The sequence below is a fragment of the Aegilops tauschii genome, chromosome 5, assembly GCF_002575655.3.
Source record: "Aegilops tauschii subsp. strangulata cultivar AL8/78 chromosome 5, Aet v6.0, whole genome shotgun sequence".
In the NCBI taxonomy this organism is placed as follows: domain Eukaryota; kingdom Viridiplantae; phylum Streptophyta; class Magnoliopsida; order Poales; family Poaceae; genus Aegilops; species Aegilops tauschii.
Genome location: NC_053039.3, coordinates 243,791,894 through 243,814,023, shown reverse-complemented (window position 1 = coordinate 243,814,023; position 22,130 = coordinate 243,791,894). Strand labels below are relative to the sequence as shown.

General features: G+C 41.8%; 2 protein-coding genes across 3 annotated transcripts; one reads left to right on the top strand and one right to left on the bottom strand.

Moving 5' to 3' along the window:
* The first annotated feature begins 217 nt into the window (after positions 1-217).
* On the top strand, positions 218-4,225 carry LOC109756136 (uncharacterized). 2 transcript variants are annotated; one of them, XM_020315005.4, is made up of 9 exons: positions 218-890; positions 1,466-1,585; positions 1,734-1,866; positions 2,347-2,526; positions 2,761-2,841; positions 2,988-3,151; positions 3,239-3,375; positions 3,479-3,594; positions 3,679-4,100. In XM_020315005.4, exons 2-9 carry the CDS (start codon positions 1,467-1,469, stop codon positions 3,910-3,912), a joined length of 1,164 nt encoding a protein of 387 aa, XP_020170594.1. In that variant the 5' UTR covers positions 218-890; position 1,466; the 3' UTR covers positions 3,913-4,100. The 2 variants fall into 2 exon arrangements, with proteins under 2 accessions (XP_020170594.1, XP_040245435.1); XM_040389501.3 differs by having other exon boundaries at positions 764-902; positions 3,679-4,225.
* LOC109756135 (uncharacterized) lies at positions 4,147-21,736 on the bottom strand. Its single transcript, XM_020315002.4, has 35 exons — positions 21,439-21,736; positions 20,764-20,931; positions 20,578-20,667; positions 19,962-20,098; positions 19,790-19,880; positions 19,530-19,612; positions 19,339-19,445; positions 18,616-18,768; positions 17,798-17,862; positions 17,571-17,658; positions 17,329-17,407; positions 17,132-17,240; positions 16,235-16,294; positions 15,723-15,841; positions 14,631-15,006; positions 14,358-14,542; positions 14,205-14,274; positions 13,199-13,349; positions 12,958-13,127; positions 12,526-12,870; positions 11,507-11,674; positions 11,127-11,420; positions 10,101-10,277; positions 9,731-9,994; positions 8,781-8,879; positions 8,493-8,677; positions 8,050-8,385; positions 7,733-7,886; positions 7,525-7,635; positions 6,153-6,320; positions 5,447-5,576; positions 5,076-5,234; positions 4,859-4,962; positions 4,707-4,766; positions 4,147-4,493 (listed from the first exon to the last, which is right to left on the bottom strand). The coding sequence occupies exons 1-35, from the start codon at positions 21,616-21,618 to the stop codon at positions 4,290-4,292; spliced, it is 5,439 nt and encodes a 1,812-aa protein (XP_020170591.1). The 5' UTR covers positions 21,619-21,736; the 3' UTR covers positions 4,147-4,289.
* Positions 21,737-22,130: the final 394 nt, after the last annotated feature.

Here is a 22,130-nt window from a genome sequence, read left to right as displayed (position 1 = left end):
CCTCCCGCATCCATGTCCACGGATTGATCCCCTGTCCGCAGACGAATGCGAGAAATTTCTTACGCGTTGCTATTGGAGATGCCCTTACTCAACCAAATTTAAATGAGATGCCATTCTCCACCACATAAAACACGAGGAAATCCATCCAGACCACATGCACCACCAAAAAGATCCCAGTTTCCCATCCAAAAGAGGAAAAAAAGACCCCAGTTTTCTTGGAGTAGTGTCGACCACGTTTGCATGTAGAGAACTCATTCAACAGCACACATCCGCCAACTGGGTCTCACGTTTGACCCGATATCAGCACCCAAAGTTTGCGAAAAAACCAGAAATATTCTGTCGGCTCAGGCCACAAAAACCACAAGACACGCAATCACCAAAGTCCAAGGGATCATATTTGCGCACCGACTTCCACCTACTCGACCCATTTCTCCAACGCGAATCCATCTTAACGGGCACGGCCCGTGTGGCGGATCCGACAACCCGGCAGGAGCGCGCGTGGTTTGGTGGCCGCTCGCTCACCCAACTGAAAGGCACCTGCCAACGCCGTTGCCTCCACAACTCCCTCCGCCAAACATCCTGCCTCTCCATAGACCCGGTCCCGTAGACCCGGTCCCACTGACACCTCCGGCCCCGCAGCGCCACGACGCGTCTCCTGCCGAAGACCGGGTCCACTCCTCTTTCAGGTGGACACGGCGCCGGTCGGGTTCCGGTCCCTTTCCCTTGGCGGAGACGCGGTGGTGCAGCTGCGACCTCCATTTTAGCGGGTGCGGCGACCCCCGCGATCTTTTCGTCGGATTCAAGCGAGCGCGAGTCTGCTGCCCTATACCACGTCAGGCGTTGGGGCGGGGACTCCGTCGGATTGGCTTCGAATTCATCCATCGATCAAGGTGCCTTTCTTGGTTCGGTTCTTGATTCTTTCCCCGTTTCTGTTTCTTTTTTTCAGCAAGCAAGTATCGTATCGTGCGAGATTTTAGATTAGGTTTTATTTCAAGGCGGAGAAATCTGGAATGAACTTGCGAGTGCCTGGATTTGGATGCAATGTTTCATTCCATGATCCAATTCCAACCGGCTTCATGCTTCAATTCAAAATTTCACTTCGAAAGAGCTAAAGCAATCTTTGTTGCTGAAGAGTCAGCGTTGCTCTGTGCCACAGCTCCATACCCTAATCCTCTTTCAGTGGGGAATCCAGCTGATGAAATGATAGCACTAGCAATCCAGCTTGCTAGTTAGCGCACCCGCGCGAAATTGATATCTGGGAAACATCCGGCCGGTTTGAAATGGCGTGTGATGATAGTAACTCTTTTGTTTTTGAGGGATGTGGGCTCCACTGGTCATACCATCCTTCGATGTTTGCAATTTGTATCCTTCGATGTTTCAGATGCTCGCGGCACTGCAGACAAAGAAACTAGGTACATGCCAGCATTGTTATTCACACTCTTCAATTGTTCATTTATGTTTCCAGAATGTCGAGCCTCGAGGAACCACTTGGTCTTGGGGACCTGCCAAAGTTGAGTATTAATAGACTTGGAAGGTTCTGCCAAAGTGCTTGCAGATCAACAGCTGATGACCGCAGCACCGGCAAGTAAGTTTTACTGTCATTCAACAGCAAATGCTTCATCTCATACTTGTCATTTTATTCGGTGTTTTATTTTTCACATTTTTTTAACCAGTATCTCCAGATGTGAGCAACCATTCAGTAATAGTTTCTTTTTTATCTGTACTGCTTTCAGTTACACGCCCAGCAACAGTGGCAACAACCAGACGCTCTTTCACAGCACTTCTCACTCATGGCATCTGCAAGGCCAGTATACCGATTCGTCCTGCAATGGAGTGGATATGGAGTTTAGAACTCTTCCACAAAAGGTATGTTAAGTTGTGAAATTTCGTAGTGGATGATGTATGCATTCAATTTTGCTTCCCTATTTTAGTTCTGGTTGCGCCTCCTCTAACAGAAGCAAGGACTCCTTAGAAAAACAGAAGCAAGGAAGTGACATGTATCATTTTGGCTGCGTTCGGTGTTGCGGTGAATTATGATCCAACTTATCCAACTAGCTTTTGTCTATCTTAGTGTTTGTTTAACCAAGTTATCCCTAGTTTCGTGGCCATTTTCCCACAACAGATTACAAAATAAGCACAGCGCAACATAGTTCATCAACCGCAAACTAAGCCTCTGTCTATGGAAGCGCAACATAGTTCATCAACTGCAAACTAAGCCGCAAAGTCATAACTTTCTAGTACTGTTTGAACACATATGCAAGTTTCGGCTGAAAGCATAATAAAGAAGAATCATTACTACCCAGATGTTTTCCCCTTTGCTCAGTCGATGAGTAACTGAATTTTCAGGTTTCGTGGGATCTCCCAAGGTTTGTGAAGGTGGTTGAGGTTGGACCACGAGATGGTCTGCAGAATGAGAAGAACATTGTACCGACATCAGTAAAGATTGAGCTGATACACAAGTTGGTCGCTTCTGGTCTGTCAGTAGTTGAAGCCACAAGTTTTGTTTCCCCAAGATGGGTGCCGCAGGTAATTTATGGTGTACCTAGACTAGATGAAGCTGCGTAACATGCACAGTAGTTAGCTTTTTGAACTATCTAAAACCTGCTGGTTGAAGGTAATATACCTTCTCAGTTACATTTTTTTTTCAGAGATTGTTCCATTCAACCTCCATTTTTCTCTTGTGCTAGCATGCATAATAGATAGACAGTTACGGACCAAAGATACGGCAAAACTAATGATAACTTTATTTTGGAAGTGCAGCTAGCTGATGCAAAGGATGTCCTTGAAGGGATCCAGCATGCACCAAATGTGCGGTTTCCTGTGTTAACTCCTAACCTCAGAGTATGCCCATTTCTGTAGACTCTGGTGCATTTTTTTACGCTTCAAATCCTTCTCAGAGCAGTCTCAAACCACTGCAAATGACATGCAAAAGAAGTTGCAATGCACTTTTGACATATTTTGTAGTGATGAAGCGATTTCATTTGCAGGGATTTGAGGCTGCAGTTGCAGCTGGTGCAAAAGAAGTTGCGGTTTTCGCATCCGCCTCTGAATCCTTCTCTAAGTCGAACATCAACTGTACCATCGAGGAAAGCCTTGCTCGGTACCGTGATGTTACTTCTGCTGCCAAAAAACATGGAATACGTATCCGCGGGTAAGCTGCCAAAGTCCAAAGCAAGTGTAAACGAAGAGCTTGATTACTGAATCTGTTCTGAAGTCCTCCATCCTCTGATTGTGGTAGGTATGTTTCATGTGTGGTGGGTTGCCCCGTGGAAGGCGCCGTGCATCCATCAAAAGTAGCATATGTTGCCAAGGAGCTTTACGACATGGGTTGCGTGGAGATTTCACTCGGTGACACGATCGGTGTCGGTACGCCAGGTACGTTATCACATTCGCTGAGTGCCATATTAAACTGTCGATTTCTTGAGGCTTTTTGTTTGTTCAGATTTTGCACACTGTTAACATGGGCTGTTTGTTTCAGGCAGGGTAGTTCCTATGCTGGAGGCGGTCATGGCTGTCGTTCCGGCAGACAAGCTGGCCGTTCACTTCCACGATACATACGGCCAGGCCCTTGCCAACATCCTAGTCTCTCTCCAGGTAATAATAGCCGAGCTGAAAACAACGAGTCAGTGAGCAGGGCTTCCTGTCCTAACACGGTTTTCATGATGTTGCCATTGCCAGATGGGGATCGGCGTAGTGGACTCGTCTGTGTCGGGCCTTGGAGGGTGCCCGTACGCCAAGGGCGCCACGGGCAATGTCGCGACGGAGGACGTGGTGTACATGCTCCACGGCCTGGGGATAGAGACCAACGTCGACCTCGGCAAACTCATGGACGCTGGCGACTACATCTGCAAGCACCTCGACCGGCCGTCAGGCTCCAAGACTGCAACGGCTCTGTGCAGGCTAACGGCCTGAGGACCCGTCATACTGGAACTCCACATTGCTGTCCGTCTAGCATATGCATTTACGCAAGCCATTTTGGTTGTTGTATACCGTATCAATTTACTCTTGTCAGGTGAAAATTATCAGGAACGATTTATATGTACCAATTCGTATCCTCAGTTCTCATGATCTTGAATAATCAGAGCCCTCTTTCGTCATAATAGGAAGTTGTGACCTCACAGAAAAATGTATGAAAATGGAGAACAATTAACCGAACTGTGTAATAAATTGCCAATTTTCGTATTGCATAGCTTAAAAATGTGCAATGCAATCATTTTCCCATAAATTTCAAGTGTGCCACTGGCAGCATTTTCATGTAGCAGATTTTACATGTATCGAAAAGAGTGCATCTAACCCATCGTCATGGTTACGCCAGTGAGCTCTTTGAGAGCAGCCAAGCATTGCTTCAGAAGTGCCTTTGCCTGTTCACTTTTTTCTGACTCGCAGAGTTGGATTAGTTCACCCTCGAACTTGGCCTCTCTTCTCTCTTCCAACGGGAAGTCTCTATACAATTTGATCAACTCAAGAAGGCACTCTGAAGCAGCAACATGAACCTGCGGGAAAAAACACAACTCGTAAGGACCAAGGTCCTTCCTGAAAGATAAATGATGATTATGACAGCATGTGGGACTCGAGGCTCAATGCCAGGTGAACGGTATTTTCTAACTCCACAATCTCTGCAATACTACCAACTACCAAGCAATATTGAACTAACATAAAAATGAGTAGAGATGATGCAGTATCAGTTGGTGAGCATAGAGGATTACCTGAGCAATCTTAACTAAGCGTATGGAGTCTACTACTTTTGACGCCACTGAATGGAACATCTGAGTTTGGATACCAGGGTAAAAGAAATTTGTCAGAACAACGAAGAAATGACCAAATATCGGATATAGTACCAAACAACTATGTGATGTACCTCCTGAACAAAATCATCTGTGCCTTCAGGCCACGCCGTGCTACCACCAGAATCCGAAAATTTGTAGCATAATTCTTTGATACACAAGAAGGATGACAATTTAACTGCTCATGAAAATCCAGATAAGTGTCACAATGATAGTTTTCAAGTATCAATGCAGATCTATTTGTAAAACAGTTGCTCAGAATATATCACCGATCCTGCATACAAAACATACCTTGCCAACCCTCCTCGGGTGAAAGAGAGTTCAACAGAACCTCTAACATATTCTTCTTTTGGTGGATAATATCTTGTGGCAAAGCAATAGTGATGCTAGATGCAGCACAGTTGAGCACCTTGTCAAGAGAAACGGAGACACTTGCACTTTCATCTTGCTCTGCAGAAAAAAAGACCAATACAAAGTCAGTACGAGCATAAAAGGGTATCAATATTCGCATGCAGGGTGTTGTAAACTCCCGCGTCAGGATCTCAATTTTTTTGTTATGATATAAATTACCATACAGTGTTTATATGATAGAAAAAAAATGGAGTATTAAAGGATTTTTTTAGCATGGGATCTAGTTCGAAAGAGCCCAAATATCGACTGACCAGCAGCAGCAGATGTACTTAGTGAAGATGAACTCCTTGTTGTCTTAAAAATGACAGACTGATTAGAAACCTCATACAACATAGGGAAAACACTATTGAAGAATCCTGGATCTTTGAATGCAGTGATCACCTGAAAAGAAAGAAGCAAATAAAAACCAAGTAAATGGTACTGATTCTAAATTATACTCCCTCCGCCCCAAAATAAGTGACTCAACTTTGTACTGACTTTAGTACAAAATTAGTACAAAATTAGTACAAAGTTGAGTCACTTATTTTGGGATGGATGGAGTATATATAATGCCAAAAATCGATCGACTACTGATCATAAACAAAAATGTGGTATTATAAATTCCCATGGAGCAGATTTATTAGAGATGCTTGTCTATGCAAACTAATAAGTGGCAACATTATCAACAATACCATCATTCCAATTTAGATGCCTCCACATCATATCTCGAGAAACAGATCTTTTTTGCAGTCTTTTCAGGAAACTTTTATTCTCCTATTCAGTTAATACACTAGAAGCAAAAGCCCTGAGGTAATTTAGTTATATCATGCTTCAAGTTTACATCATAATTTTTTTGTGTGGTTATGCTGACAATTGTGCAACAGACAAGAATTTTTTTTCTTGAACATAAAGAACATCAGCCAATTATAACAAGTTTTTACATTCATATAGAAATGAAGGAATGGAAAAGAGAATTACTTGCTGTAAACACGAGAAAGCTGCTTCACGGTACAATTTCGGCTTCCTACTGCATGCAGCACAAACAGCATTCAGAATAACACTAGGCATAGTTGGTTCGTCTGCAGTTATAGCGGCGTGGCAGCACAAACACAGTGAAGCTAGTGCATCCAGAACAGCATCTTTTCCCTGGAAGGATGATAAAGAGAGATATTACGAATTTTATTTAATAAAACAAAGGAGACCATGGTACATAACTTTAGTTACATGCGATGGAAGTTCCAAAATTTCTCTCGCTCACTGAATTTTATTCATCCTCACCACTCTCAGAGCATCTCCAATAGATGATGCAAATTTGGAGATGTAAAACTAGGTGTTGCATAATTTACATCATCAAAAAGTGCATTTTACATCTCCAAAAAAGAGGCAACTCCAACAGATAATGTATATTGGTGATGTAAAAGTCCAACTCCAGTAGATGATGTATAATTGGTGATGTAAACTGAACCTACTGTTGAAATTGAACCTATCATCGAAACTGAACCACCGACCAAATGGCCGATGCTCTCGCGCGCCGCCGGCCAGATTCTCGCGCGTGACGCCAGCTGCCGAGCAAATCGAGCTGCCGCTCCTCCTCGCCTCCTCCTCTGCTGCACACAGCTAGCTGCTGCTACCGCTCCTCCTCTGCCCCAGCCACTCCTCGCCTACTCCTCCGTGGACGCCGCAGGCCGAGTCGTGGCCCGGGACAGCGTCGAGGCGGAGCAGCGCGGCCATGAGTGCCTCCGAGAAGCGTGCACGGCCGGCAGCCTCCTCTGCTCCTGCGTGGCGGATGGTCGGATTCGGGCAGCGGGGATGGCCGGCGGCGGACTGGAATGGGTAGGGGAGGGGCCGAAGCTGGCGGGGGCAGCGGGGCGGCGCCGGAGCTGGCCGGAATCGGTTGGCGACGGCGGCAGCCGAAAGAGGACGGGTGGCGGCGGTATTGGCCGATTTGGTGGAGGGCGGGGGCGCAGCAGCGGTGGAACCGGTGGCGGGGATGGGAAACGAAATGAAGGGCGGTTCGGCGGTTTGTGCCCGGACGGGTTTTTACATCACCAGTGGGATGGAGATGCAAATTTGCATCTCCAAGTGTTGTATTTTACGTCACTTGGAGGAGGTGATGTAATTTCTTTTTCATCAACATCGTCTGTTGGAGCAACGTTTTTAGCCCTTGGTGATGTATAACTTAGTTATTTTTGCATCTACATCTTCTATTGGAGATGCTCTCACTTGTAGAATGGTTGGTTAGAGGATTGCGGGGAAAACTGATGTAAAGTGCATAACTTGCGCACGCATGTGCCATAGTCGCTCAAACCAGTGTTTCCATTAAAATTTTACAAGTAATAGTATGAATTACCTCCCAAAATCGACCTGGTAGCTCTTTCAGAAGTGATTTGAGAATATTATGGTGGTGCGCAGAAACAGGTTCTCCAAGGGCATCACATAGACTTTTTGTAGCCTTGGCTGACTGCAATAACCATAGTATGGTAAGTATACAAGCTACAGCATTTTTAACTGTCACCAATTTATTTGTATGAATAGAAAAACAGTGACAGAGACTACACCTTTCTCTTGCCAGCCCATGATGATGAGGACATGCAATCGCACAAAAGGGATACAATTTCTGGTAAATAAAGCTGAAGGGTTACTCTTTCACTGCTAGGAATATCCTCCCAAAGTTCTCCATACAAGGCACTGGTCTCTTTATCATCATCAAATCTGAAAGAAGTTTTGTTATTTGGGATCCAGTAAGTACGTAGACTACAGGGAACTGCTTTTGTAGTTTTAATGATAATGAACTTCATAACATCACAAATAGCTGACATATGAGTTTCAGAACTCAAGATGAAAGGTTAAGAGTTAAGATATGCCGTTCACATACCTTGAAGAAAAAATTACAGGGATAACCACTGCATTGTATCCACTAATAACATCTGCTGCATTGCTCAAGTACGATTTAATAAGAACTGCGCCAGATAACTGAGAACTTTTTTCACCTAAATGCAGAGAAGCGGTGTCTTCAATAAGTTTCTGAGCCTGAGATTGGCTGGCATATTTCAAAACTGCAGCACAAGAAGACGCAAAGGCCCTTTTGGCTGCAGTACTCCTTTCCTCCAGAACAGCAGTATAAAGTAATTTCAGTAACATCGCCGTGTATGGCTTGATGTTAATCATGACCTTCTGTACCAGCAAGGTGATGAAGCTAGCAACACCAACCCTGAAATCGGACACGTAAACAATGATAGGGTAAGATTACAGTAAGTGAAGTGAAATGGTATGTGATATCATGAATACTACAAGGTCCATATTAGCACGAAAACTAACCTTGTATTAAGACCAACAGCAGATCTAACCATTTGAGCCAGGCGAGGAATCAATAGCTCGAGTGAATTTGTGTCAACAACTTTGATACATATATCAAGGGTTTCCCACATTGGAGAATCTTTTGCTACAGCTACACGCAAGCTGTCAAGCTTCTCGGTTTGGATGCCAGCATTTCCTGCATGCATCTTTGGTCCAAATACAGGAGTGAGTACAGAACAGAAATAACATGGTAGACTAATAAGTAATAAGACATCAACATTCCTACAAAAACCACCAAAAGTAGCATACCTCAACATAGTTTAACCTTTGATCCTCCAGACTTGACAAACATTCAAGCATACAACTAACAAGTTCTGACAGATGTGGCCGCAAGGCAATGCCAGCCCCCTATGAACATCATGAAGTCATAAGCTGAAGATTTTCCTTTTCTTTATTCTTTTCATTAAAGAAACACACATAGAAGCATGAGCACTAACAGTATGTTATAGGCCATGCATAAGCAAACCATAACAATGCTTTGGATGCAATTAACCAACGACATCAATACTACAATCCTACTAGGGGAAATATTTTAGGAGAATAGTAGGGGAGAGACCTACTGAAATATAGTAAGGTCAAGCAAAGGAATTCACATGCAAACATATAAGGTTCCACAGGAACCAAGACAGTCCAAAAGTCTGTCCGACCTAACAGAACTGGCACATGAAGGTAGCAAAGTTACTAAGTGTACATTAGGACTACTTCCCACAAGTAAAATTAAGTAAGCAAATTGAAATAAGGAAGCAGGATATACTATCAAGATCAGACTCCTTTTCCTTCCTCAGTCAACTAATCCAGCCTGTCAAAGCTTCAGCCAACTGCTAGAAAACCCTATACTTCAAGACTTCTACCATTCCAAGCCAATTAGTAACAGTTTTTTCTCCATCTAACAAGGATATAACTCTTGGCCACCAAGAAGAAAGAACATAGATTACTTGCAGTTTATTTAAGTTTCTGTGTACTGCAAAAATATAAAGTTCGCCCTAAAAACAATCAATCTGTGCGATGTTTTCACATCAGCACCCTCCTGAGAAGAAATTCCATGAATATTGTAATATATGATCTCGTGTTCGCTTAATTTGTTAAGATAAAATAGAACTTTCACAAACTACCACTGAAATTTAATAGCATTAGATGCTACATCTGACTCATTATGGTATAAGTGCAGTTAACATTATAACTTTCACCGCTGATAATACCTTGGCAAGCTTCATGACCAAATTTATAGATGCTTTTTGAACGCTTGCAACTTTACTGAGTATGCCTTCAGAAAGCAAGAATGGAAGTACAATGTTCATTGTTTCTTTTGCATCAGAAGCGGTAGTAAGTGACACATCACATAGCCTAACTGTCAATGAGCTTACAGCTCGGCACAAACTGTCACCAGCATTTCGCACGGTTTCCTTTATGTCATCCATCGCACGGAAGGTGGTTGTCCATATTTTTATCAAATGCTTAGAAACCTTGAGAAGAACAAAAGAAACGGTGAGTTCTGTTTGGTTCTCAAAAGATTGTGCAGCCTAGTGCACTGACGGGAAGTTTCAAACTAACTCCAAAACATTCACATACCTGACTATATCTTCGACCTTGGATGATGTCTGCAAGTGCAAGACAAGAAGCTTCACGTGAGCGCCAAAGCCGTGATCCAGATTGAACCAACAGATCCTCTACTATGACATCATAATGTTCATCTATTGCCTTTTTGGGATCTGAAACAATTAACTTCCAGATATGCCCCATTGAATCCTAGAAATGCAACTGGAATTGTCAGCTAGGAGGAAAGCTTATTGCTGCTTAAGATAATATTCTAGGTCATAATTAGATATCTATGAGTGCACACATCAGTAAGATCAACAAAGAGTGCTAATAAACGATGCCAAAATACTACTGATTGGCGCTGTACCTAGTAAGCATAAAAGCAGAGCTAAAGATGCTTATAGCATTATCACTATCCATTCCTTATAAATCCAAGCTTCGTTAATTTCAAGCACAGTAAGGATGGCGTGCACAGCAGCAGCGGCGGCAACAATAGTTGATTGTGTCGCAGCTGGTTGGCCAACCATATGGGACTATGGTAATGAATGGTATGGCCAAGCAACAGCAATCTCGCACAACAGACAGGATTATTCAACAGGCAAGACTTCTATAGCTAAGTGTGCTGCTGCAACAGGAAAATGGTGGTGTCTAGTGCAGGATGAGGTTAGAGGTTAACAAACAAGCTCAATTTGATGAAACAATAATGACTATATTGGCAACACAAAAGCACAGCCAAACTTGGGGAGGAGGTCAACATCCTGATTTGTTCGAGGAACCACTGTACAAGGTAATACTTGCTAATCACTGAAACGAGTCTCCGCAAGCTCCCTAACCAACTTGTTGGTAAATAATACATGAGATAAAGAATCCTAGGCAAGTCATTCTGGCCAATTATGTAGGCATCTGTTCTTTCACAGAAGCAACATGCCCCAATCGCTAAGGTGACTCGTCCACATTGAAGTGCAAATATTCACATAACAATACTATCAATTTAATTTCACTGCACCACCAAAAAAAGGAATATGGCAAATATCATAATGTTAATGTAATACTTTATACCTGGATGTTCTTATCAGGATCATATTGGTATCGGACAAGCCTAGGAATTAAGGTGTGCAGATGGGGTTGAAGTGCCTCCCCAGCTTGTTTGGCTATCTTGGAAAATCCAAAAGCAGCACCCCTCTTGGAATTGAGAGCAGCCTGATAGTTAGCCAGATCCATGAACTTGTATATCAAGTCAGGTTGTCCCATCTCATTGGCAAGACTACAGAGCTCCTTGTATGTGCTAAGCTTTCCTCCAGCAGGATTACTGCCAATGGTTCCTTCTTGAAAAACCTCTGAATCCTCCATCAGCTAATGCAAGTACATTAAGCAAAAATACTTAAGTAAAAGATAATTGAGGATCTCATAAAAAGGTAGAAATTTGAGAGAGTATGCACCTTAATGGCCTTTTTCTTTTTTGCTGCGCCAGTCAGTGTATTCACCAGTGCATGAACCAACTGCCCTTTCATAGAAGCATCACCAAGTTCATACACAATACTCATACCTTGGGATGCCAAATCTTGTGTAAGCTCATTAGAATCGCCAATAAGGTGAGAAAAGGCTTCCTGTAAAGTAAGTAAACACCAAATGTTCATGATAGCCATAAGCCCAGTGCAAACAGCTAACTGAGAAAAGGCATTCTCAGTACCATCGCAAAGATGCATACCTAGAAAACAGTACCAGCGCATATGAGCTGACAAGTGAGTCCTAGCCTCCTAGGGCCACAAAATTAGCATTCCTAACTTTTTAAATCAACCAATGAAAGCAGCGGCACTTTCCAGGCACCCAAAATTATCGCTGACATCCGTTTCGAAAAAATAAATTATCGCTGACATGAAGAAGGCCGATATTTGATTGAAAAATACATGATTATCTTACAAAAAGAAAGGTTAAAGATGAGAGAGGGTCAACACTAAGGACAACGTTTCCCTCCAAAGCAAGAACATTGCTAGCTGTGGAAACAGTAACCTAAATCACCAGTATATGCATATACATTGTAGCAAGAAAAAACTCTCAACGAAAAGGTACAGATTACCCCAAAGGCCCAAAATTAAAATATGTTTCTAAAAGGAGGTTTATTTTTGGCACCAGTAAATCTTTCAGTCTTAGACTAGGTGGTTATCAGTACTACAATGCTGAAATTTCCGGTCATGAATGGTAGAAAAAACATCTTAAGAACTTGAACTTCTATACTGTATTAAAAGCTACTCTTATTACAGATTTTAGATTGCAGGTAGAAGTATACCACACTATTTAAGCTGGCTAGTGCACCCCAGACAGTGAGTGCTCATTAGCATAAAATCATACAGACCAATGCTCGCATAATGATTGATCAGTTTAATGCAGTGCTACAGTTTAGTAAGAACAAAAATTAAGAGCTTTATGATGATCTAGAAGTTTTATATTTATTAAAAACCTGAATCTGTGGAAGGAGTTCAAGGATCTTCGGATGCCGACCACAGTACATCGTGAGCGAGACCAAACAGACTGTACCCGCACAGCGTTCCTCTTTTCTGCTGCTATAAATTAGTGTATCAAACAACTTGTTTATAATTTCATCTTGAGCCGTTGTACGTGCTTCTTCACAGCTGCTTCTTTTACCGAAGTTCCTTGAGTCAAGCAGGGGTGCATCACCAGTAAGAAAGTTTGTGGCTTGGGAAAGGGAAACAAAGTTTGTTTCTAGTATCACATCTGCAGTCACAGGAACTTCACCCCATATGAAAGAGAGAGCCTCGCCAGATGCAAAAAGCACATCTTCAACCTAAATAGATGAAATCCATAATATGATTATTGTCATAATAGTAGGAGTAATATTTTTCACTGAAAATTTGAATTATAACAGTACTACCTTAGAACGCGCGAGACTGAAAATCAAGTCTAACGCAATTTTCAGATGTGAAAAGGACAACTCATTCCATGAAATATGTCCAAGTGATACCAAGATCTTTTGTATAGCTTTGGTATCATTTTCGGAAAGCAGCTTTGTTAATCTCTCATGCAGAACAGTTAAAACTCCAGCTGTATGACAAACAAAATTAGCTTAAATAAATAACCAGCAAAGACAGGCGGTGAACACTGAACAGCTTTACCTGCAGAGGAGTTCCTACTAATGGAAGGCAATACACAACGGAGCCCAATATGGCCAAGAGATTCCATTGCAAGTGATGCCAATGTTGAACCCTCAGACTCAACAACTTTTACAAGAATATCAACTACCTTTTGGACCAGTTCTTCAGGTATCTGTGCATTTACTTATCAAGTATAAGAGCAAATCGACAGTTTCAAGGCTACATTGATGAAACAATGTTTTAAAGTCAAAGGATTCATAAACCATAAAACTGTCCAACTATACAGCAAATACTTTAACCAAACTTCTAGAAGTTAAAATCCTGCATCATGATGACGAGAACGCTATGAACAAACATGATTTATAGTACCTTCTTCCTTTCTTCCATAATGTCAAGCACAATTTTTTTCCTATTAAACATTCATGAGACATACTATACTTATTGTTCTAATACCAGCCGCGCATCTGCAGAATCATGCAAAAGGCACAACAAAACAGACAGGTCCGAAAGAATCTTCGAGCATCTAAGCAGGAGAACTAGGTAATGGCTCTTCAAACATACTCTTTCTTGACAGCAAGAACATCTCCTTTATCACTTCTCTAGCTCGCAAAGAGATCAACCAATCAACTAGAACACTTAGGTACCTAGCTGCACAAGCCCCTCCTGACGGCTTCCCTCTGATTGAATAGAGCACGCGCATCTTATGGTCAAAGACCCCCCATGAATGACCAAACATCAATTCTGTACAGGAAGTATAATACAGGAGATACAAACTAGGAATATCTGGACTATGTCATCCAATTTCTCTCCCCTATTCTCAATACAACAGCAAAGAATAGATGATTGCCACAGGCCATAATTCAAATTGTATGGCAACTAACTACGAAACTATATTCTAGATGGAGTTTCACCGCAAGCGGTGAAAGCAAATATGCTAAGATTTCATTTAAAGTACACGGTTCAGCAAAGAAAGTGAAATACGCAATAAGCTACAAAAATGAGGGAGAGGAAAGCAGAATGAGCTTACATAAGATTCCTTCAAACAGCAGGCGGTTACATACCCGGTTGCGCATAACAATCCATGGTAAATCTCAAATCTGGCCCAACCAATCAAATATATACATGAGCAGTATGGCAACATAAGTAAAACATCAAAAGGTTGTACTTTTCTCTTGCATACCTTGACGGATGATTTGGGTCAAGTGCTGAAGTGAGTTCAGACAGAAGATTCAACGCAGCCGAGCTTGAAAGTGCTGAAGAAGCAATGCCAAGCAGACGGGCCGCAGATTCACGAGCATCAGAATCAACATGACTTAGTAAAGTTCTCAGCCAATGTAAACGGTTGGCATACCGTGACGATACCAACTGCAAATTATGAAAATTTATGAAGCAAAAGGTTAAAACATGTGAACAAAGAATTAAGCTTCTTTTAACATAGGTAGAAGAAAAAAACCTTTGGCTGACGAAAGGATATATCAACCAATGACTTCAAGGCCAATGCATGCAGTTCACTAGACCCTTCGTACGACATGGCATGTTCTAAGACCACACACATTTTTGCTACTGGGGAATGAGATGGATCTTCTTGCGAAAGATCTGGAATATCACTTGCCTCAAAGCACTTCATCAGAAACTTGATCATTGCAAGAAATGTTTTTGATGAGAATAGCAGCTTTCCATCACTCTGATCGTTAGATTGCAGCAGCTTAGGCTGCTGGCTGTAGATATAATTTAGCATCTCCACAATATCGGGGTAGTTGAAATCAACAGTCATTGCAGGTGACTGCCTCTCATCATTTAACAGATTTAGACCTGTTAGAGCCATTTCCCTGTGTACAAAGAATCAACAATAGCAATTATATATATACAGGAACTTAAGGAATGCATCAATATGTTAGCATCATAAAAAATTTAAACCATGAGTGTGTTGTATTAGGACAAAATCATGGATACTAATTTACAAGTATCAAGTGTACAGCTACAAGTCAACTCTCATCAACTTCGAACAATTGGCACAAACTACTAAAGTCCGGTTTGCATGATCTATGAAAGTGTTTGATACTAAATTGGAGCTGTCCAGATACTACTCCCTCATTTTGGAAATGTAAGGCACACACGCTTTCCAAGATTTACCTTTAACCAATAATTAGCAATATGTGTGTTATGTGATACAAAATTGATACCATTGGAAGATGCTTTAAATAAAATACAAACCCAACAAAATTAATTTTGAAACATAAAACCTTTATATTATTCATGCAATTGTTGGGCAAGAATCTCAGAAAGCTTGTGTGTCTTACATTTCCAAACAAACGGAGCGCTGTGCTAGAAAAGAGATGATCCTAAGGGTGCTACCATTGCCTATACGGTTAAAAAGTTGAGCGTGCATACAACAGGCCCAAGTTTTACAGATTTCATGGCCCGATGTTAAGTACATAGGAGAAGATGAACTTGTATCTGATATAAAAGTACAAAAATGCAACAAAAGAGCAACAAAGCACCATGCTGGCATATTGTATATCTACTAGCATCGTCAATAACCAACCTTATGTCCAGTTTTACATCTGAAGCTCCAAGCATGCAAATATACCGGCTTGGGCAGTGCTGCATGTCGTATAACGTTGTTGCCCATCTTACAGCAGAAAATCGAACCTCAATTTGCTCCTTCAAGAAAATTTACGATATAAATGTAACATCAGAAAATTATAGAGTCCGAACAACTAAGGGCACATGCATTTCCTCAAATAAGGCCCTTAAGAATAGCAAGATACTGCAACTTAAACACACAACTCTAATGCATAATGGAAGTGTGACCCATAGCATCACAAAAATCAGGAGAAGAAATAGTCATCTACCCATTGGAATCCATCATCCCAATCGCAACATCTTAGATTTCCTCCTTCAGTATTATTTTTGTCACATATCTCCAGACCAGTCCAAGAAAAAAGGGTGAAAGTGAAACTATACAGAGAAGGTCTCAGTTTGACCTTCTAGAGCCCGGCTAGGTTCTGGACTATAAAAGTATTTGTGAATAGATAATTAGAACGATAATCTTACCACTTGACAATTTTCCAGAAGAAGCGCCTCAAGATCCTTCAGTACTACAATTGAAGCACCCTGATACCATGAGCAACAAAATGAGTTAAATACAAGTAATGAGTTAGGTACAGCACCTTACAGTCAGAGCTAAGAAAATATTCAGCTCATAAACTATTATGAGCTGCATGTTATAGATTTTTTTCAGTAAAACAGTAACAGCAAGCCAGCAACACTAGACTGCAGATGGGTTAGGTCACATTACATGTGAAAGGTGCTATGAATGATTTTGCAACATACAAACATTGGTGTATAGACAAGCAACTCCAGTTAAAATCATTTTGTGTAAAGCAAGGATAAAATCTTAAGGCCTCCTTTGGTTTGAAGAAATTTCAGAGGAATTCAATAGGATAGGATTCTTGAAGGAATTTTTCCTTTAGAGCCCTTTGTTTCATAGGAGTGGATTCCTATTCCTACATAGGATTGGTTCTTATCCTCCACATTTCAAAGGAAAATAAACATGAGCCTAGACTCAATGGAAAAATTCCTATGATGCGAACCAAATGACATCTCTTTTCCTAATCCTACTCATAGGATATGAGATACATATCATCTCATTTCATACAAGTTTCCTATTCCTATGATAATCCTATCCTATGAACCAAAGGAGGCCTAAGAGTTGTTGTGTTGCCAAGGTGCCTGGTTTATCATGCATACTAGACTAGCATGTAAGGACATGGGGCATTACAATATTACAGGGAGTTAATCGACAAGAAACTAGCACTTATGTACTGCATCAAGCATTAAATATAGTTATTTGATTACTTAAGACAACCAACGAATCAAAATTCACAATCATCTTTGCCGGCGCCTTAGATAGGTTGTGACAGCATACTTTAGCAAGCGCTCCATAACTACCTTATATGCTGTAGCAAGGGAAGTGGCTGCCTCCTGAATTGTGAGGCGGAGTGATTGATCCTCCAACCTCAAAGCAGTAAAGAGTCGCATAGCAATTTCTGTTTTGTTGCTGCAATGTTCACAGAAGTAGTAGATCATTCCCCATAGCAGAAACAAAATATGAGCCGAGAAAGTAAAAGTGTACGACAAGGACATGCCTGAATAAATTAGGCATACGAGAGGCGAGCAAACCAATGGCCTGGTATGCAAATATTTTGACATCTCTAGCAGTGGAATCTGGAGATGGAGGACATCAAGAAATCATTGGATATTTTCTCGAGTACAAAATGAACAAGTTTTTCATCAAAGAGATGTTAAATTCGAGTAATATAAAGAAACAATGCGGAAATAAATCACATGCAGGTTTGAACAAGTAGAGTAGATAAGAAGTGCAAGAGACCTGCTTCTGTACTGGATGAACCATCAAGGGACCGTAATATTCCACTGAGGATAACTGGGCCAATTAACTTTAGTTGGTCCATTACTGCCTAAAACAATAACAAAACTATTATAATACACAGCCTTTTCATACCATATTACAACAACGGCAAGGGGGGGTTAACATTGATGGAAAAAGGGAAAGCTGGAATGAACAAGATGGACTATATATGATCAAAGTGAACATACATGTTTAAAAACCCAGACAGTGAACTCCATCCCTAGCTGTTTCAGCCTTGAAGTGGTTCCACTTCCTAGAGGCACAGAGACATAGCAGAAACATATTGAGCTCACCCCCACATATGGCAATGATGAAATTGAGATTTTGCATTCTGGAACTACAAACTAATAAATTAAAATGAATGGGACATAATGAGATAATCTTAGATGGAGACCGAGAACCATTACTTATATTATAGGTCCACCACAAGAATACTACATGGAAATAATGGACAAATATGTGTTTCATCTCATGAAGAACAGATACCAGGCAGTGAGATATTGAGGCTTAATAAAAAAATGCTCTCTAAAAGCAACTTAAGCATGATTATTGAATGGAAAAACAATGTTCAAAGTTAAATTGAGTCATTCAGCAGGACTTAATGTTCTTTTTTCCTTCTTTCTCAAAAAAATGTTCTTTTTCCTGTCTTATATTCCACGCATCCTTTACTCTTCTTGTTGCTCGTCCGTTCATGTTCAAATTATTATTCTTTTTGCCTATGGTGCAACTTTACATGATAATGGAATGGAATGCCCAAAGGGTTGTAAACACAACTTATCCATGACTATTTTAACCTAAAAGAAAATGTTTTAGTCCGAACAAGGGTGAAGTTCAATGTCCTTCATTTTTCTACTTCAATGCACTTTAAATGACTGATAGAGATATAAGTAGGAAAATGCCCTTTGCTACCAAGTACCAACAGAGCTTATTAAATATGCAGTTTATTGGCCGTGTGCCATGACTATAAAAATATAACAATGCATAAAAGAATGTAAAGATATGATACCATAGATGCAGCCAAAAATGCATTGAAGTGTGTATGGAAATGCGTTTGCTGCAGCAATAGACCGGCAGAAAACACTCATTAGGCGAACACGCAATGAACTAGGTGCTGGGGCGACTTTCAGTTCTGCAGCTATATTTTCTGCACTTGCGGTACCTGTGACACCAGAGATCATTACCATGAAACATTCAGATTCACATTGAGCAAGACAAGATGGACGAAACTGCCAAGTTGATAACAGGGGAAAAGAAAAGAGAAGCATGTACGCGTGTGGGTATGGATGTGTGCAACAACGCAATTGGTGGGCCTGCTGATGGAGATCAATGCCAGTGGCAGGCATGCGCTGTATGCAACTATGTGAGTATGGAGGAGGAATCTAGATGGTATGCATACTTGTGAAAGGTAAACAATTGGGAGTTCAAGAACAGACCAAGAAGGCGTGAGAACAGGCATACAAACACAAATGACTTTCTCACCTATAGATCATGACAACAGAAACAAGCAAAAGAAAGAGAACTGAAGTTAAACTAGATGTTTTTGTTTCACAATTATACTACCTAGCAAACTGAATTTCCAAACAGTAATTCAGTCACTTAGTACACAGAAAAGTAGGTCAGTCAGATTCCAGACCACAAAGATGGAATAGCTATGCCACACCACAGGACGGGTATTGTGGTTGAAATGTGAAATGCATAAATAGAACCCTATTAAATATATAATGCGTACCATTGAATAGTGTGAACAATCTATTGATAAGCTTGGCATCTTCTAAGTTCGCAGTTGAAGCTTTGCGCTTTAACAACTCGTCTCCTCTCTTAGCAACTGATTCTTGACTATATTGAAACAGTGATCAGCATAATTGTTGATCCACATAGTCATTTCTGCAGATTGTAAATTGATTTTTGAAATGAAAGTACCTATCTGAAGCACCAGCTAAATAAATAGGGTAGACAATCTCAGATGCCAGCTGCATAGCTTCAAGAACATTCAAGATACCTAGCTGAAAAGATTGATGAGAAATTCAACCATAAGAAGGAAAGTGAAGGTAGTACACTCAACAATTTAAATGTGTAAATGCATGTACAGACATGAGTACACACACAGGGATGAAATATATAATACACTCAACAATCCCAGTGAATGCTCAACAGAAAAATCGCATGTAATTTGGTATTACCTTTCTTGATGCAAGTGTTTCACCTTTCAGTGGTAGCTTTCCAGTAACACGATCTGCTTGGGCAACTGAAAGTCCTGCTGGGCAACCAATGCTAGAGAATGCTAACAGTCAGCCTCCTGAATTCAATACATGTATATTATAACTTTACCTGATTCAGTTAAGTAGAATCTACCCTTGAGATGGTGTTTGATACAATATTGTGTGAAAGCAGAAGTCAGCAAAAACTAAGCCATCATCAGATCCACTTATGGATCGATATTTTAAGGCAATGCTATCATCCACCTTACGTGTGTTGCATTCACCAATAGCCTGGTCAACAAATAAAAACGAAAGGACAAAATCATGCAAGTGTTACAGAATGTAGGTATGGCAAGGGGGCTAAAATCAACACAGCCAAAATAACTTTGGTTTTGGCTAAACATGCACATGATGAATGGAGTTACGGAGAAAAAACAATTCTCTCAAGGGAAGTACTTATGTCATATTTCTATGTGCAACGCAGGCAATCTATAATTCTATCCTCCATTTTGAGGATTAACTTTCAAGCATAAAATTTGTGTCATTAACTACAGTCCATGTCCAACCTGGAACATTGATATGTCTTTTTATTGTTCTTGTGGGAAAAAATCCACTGCAATACTGCACTGCACATCCTTGAATTACATGTGCACTTTATGGTACACAACAATCCTAACTAAACTTTCCGTGCAACTAAAAATAATTCAATATGATCAACTTATATATCACATCCGTTTTAGGAAAATATATATATGCATGACATGACTAACCTTTGATACAAGTCTCAAGATAATTCCTTGATGCTGAGCTGGAACTTTTGATATATTGATTAACAAATCAGGTGCAATGTTTCCCTTCTCCTGTTACAAAATGTTAAGTTTGTATTGTTAACTTCCCAGTAGAGGCAAAATAATAATGCTAAGGGAATGGGAAGCCAGCAAAGGGAAAGACTATACCTCGCTTGGCAGGCGTTCAAACGCCATCTCAATATAAACAATACAGAAGTTGCGAACAATTGACGTTGAAGCAGATTCAGTATAGATCTTCCATAAATCCAGCATGGGCAGCGAAATCTCAGGCCTGTGCTTCACCCGTTTGTTGATGTGGCTGAGAATCTCCATAGCCTAGTCAAATACAGAAGTGGTATTCTATTACATGCCATTGATTGGCATAGAAATGTATGTTTGTTATAACATGATATAAAACATGCACCAAAAGAACAGGCTCAGCAGTAAGCATTCTTTCTACCAGAAAGGAGGCATGTGTATTGCTGAGTATCAGGCCAGCACTTGAGCAGGTGCAGGGGGCTATTAGACAGCGCATGGTTTTAAGTCCGATGTTCCACGAATTTAAAATGAAACTGCAGAACAGGGCAGCTGCAGCCAGTTTTTGTGTAATCCTGTGAGGAGCTCAGAATAACAGGGAACTTGTACGAATGAAATTTCTGCAGGGAACATAAGCAGAATTTCCTCTGTTCCGAGTAAACGAGGCTCGAATTCCGTGACCTCACGGGCAAATCGGAGCAACGGACACAAAAATACCACCACAGGCTAAGCCAACTAAAGGGGACCTAAACCAACTAAGAGCGACACCCACGGCTCGCGCTGAATGGCTGGGGAGTGGCGACTTACGAGCTTGCGGACGGAGGTGGAGGTGGAGGCGAAAGAAGTGATGGCGTAGGGGAGCACGCGGACGAGCAGCGGCGCGAGGCGGGCGTCCTCGGCGAGGGCCAGCCACGTGAGCATCCGGTCCAGGGCGTCCTCCCTCTCCGCGTCAGTCGGCGCCGGCGGGGCGGCCGACGGCTCCGCCATCTCGTGCGGCTGGGTACTGTGTTGGACTCACGCGGTCGCCGCTGGTCTGGTGCTTGCCTTCCGGCGCAAGAAGAAAGGGGGGAGGAGTGCGGATCGCAGAGGATCGAGTCGACTCGAGTCGGGTCCGTGTATAAACCGTTTTAAAGGAAGAGCGCCGGAGTGAGCCGGCGGTCGAACCCACTGGTGCACGAAACAGGCGCTCTGCTAGGTCGACCGGCTAGGTTCTAGAACGGCCCCTCTGGAGTACGATGCACTCGCGCTTAGCCGTTTGATTTGGGTTTTGTCTCCATCTTTTTCCTCCCACGCTTCGTCGCATCGCACCCAACGCCATCTCAAAATCCCTCCGTGAGAAATGCCGCACCGTGCCCTCGTCGCTCGCAGCACCTCACCAGGTGAGCATGTCCGTCGCTTGCATTACCTCCCCAACCAGCGACCTCGCCACGCCGTGTTGTCGCTCGCAGCACCTCATGACCCGGCGAGCTCAAGGTGGTGTGTGTTGCCGCTCGCCGCAT

Bases quoted from the DNA above. Each gene is read 5' to 3' on its own strand.
- LOC109756136 (XM_040389501.3), top strand. From the start codon at position 1,467: ATGTCGAGCCTCGAGGAACCACTTGGTCTTGGGGACCTGCCAAAGTTG. The intron at 1,586-1,733 runs GTAAGTTTTACT...TACTGCTTTCAG, and splicing joins GATGACCGCAGCACCGGCAA to TTACACGCCCAGCAACAGTG. The intron at 3,152-3,238 runs GTAAGCTGCCAA...TGATTGTGGTAG, and splicing joins CATGGAATACGTATCCGCGG to GTATGTTTCATGTGTGGTGG.
- LOC109756135 (XM_020315002.4), bottom strand. From the start codon at position 21,618: ATGGCGGAGCCGTCGGCCGCCCCGCCGGCGCCGACTGACGCGGAGAGG. The intron at 20,932-21,438 runs GTAAGTCGCCAC...GTATTTGACTAG, and splicing joins CCACCTCCGTCCGCAAGCTC to GCTATGGAGATTCTCAGCCA. The intron at 5,235-5,446 runs GTCAGTCGATAT...TTTTTTCTGCAG, and splicing joins AAGTACATCTGCTGCTGCTG to AGCAAGATGAAAGTGCAAGT.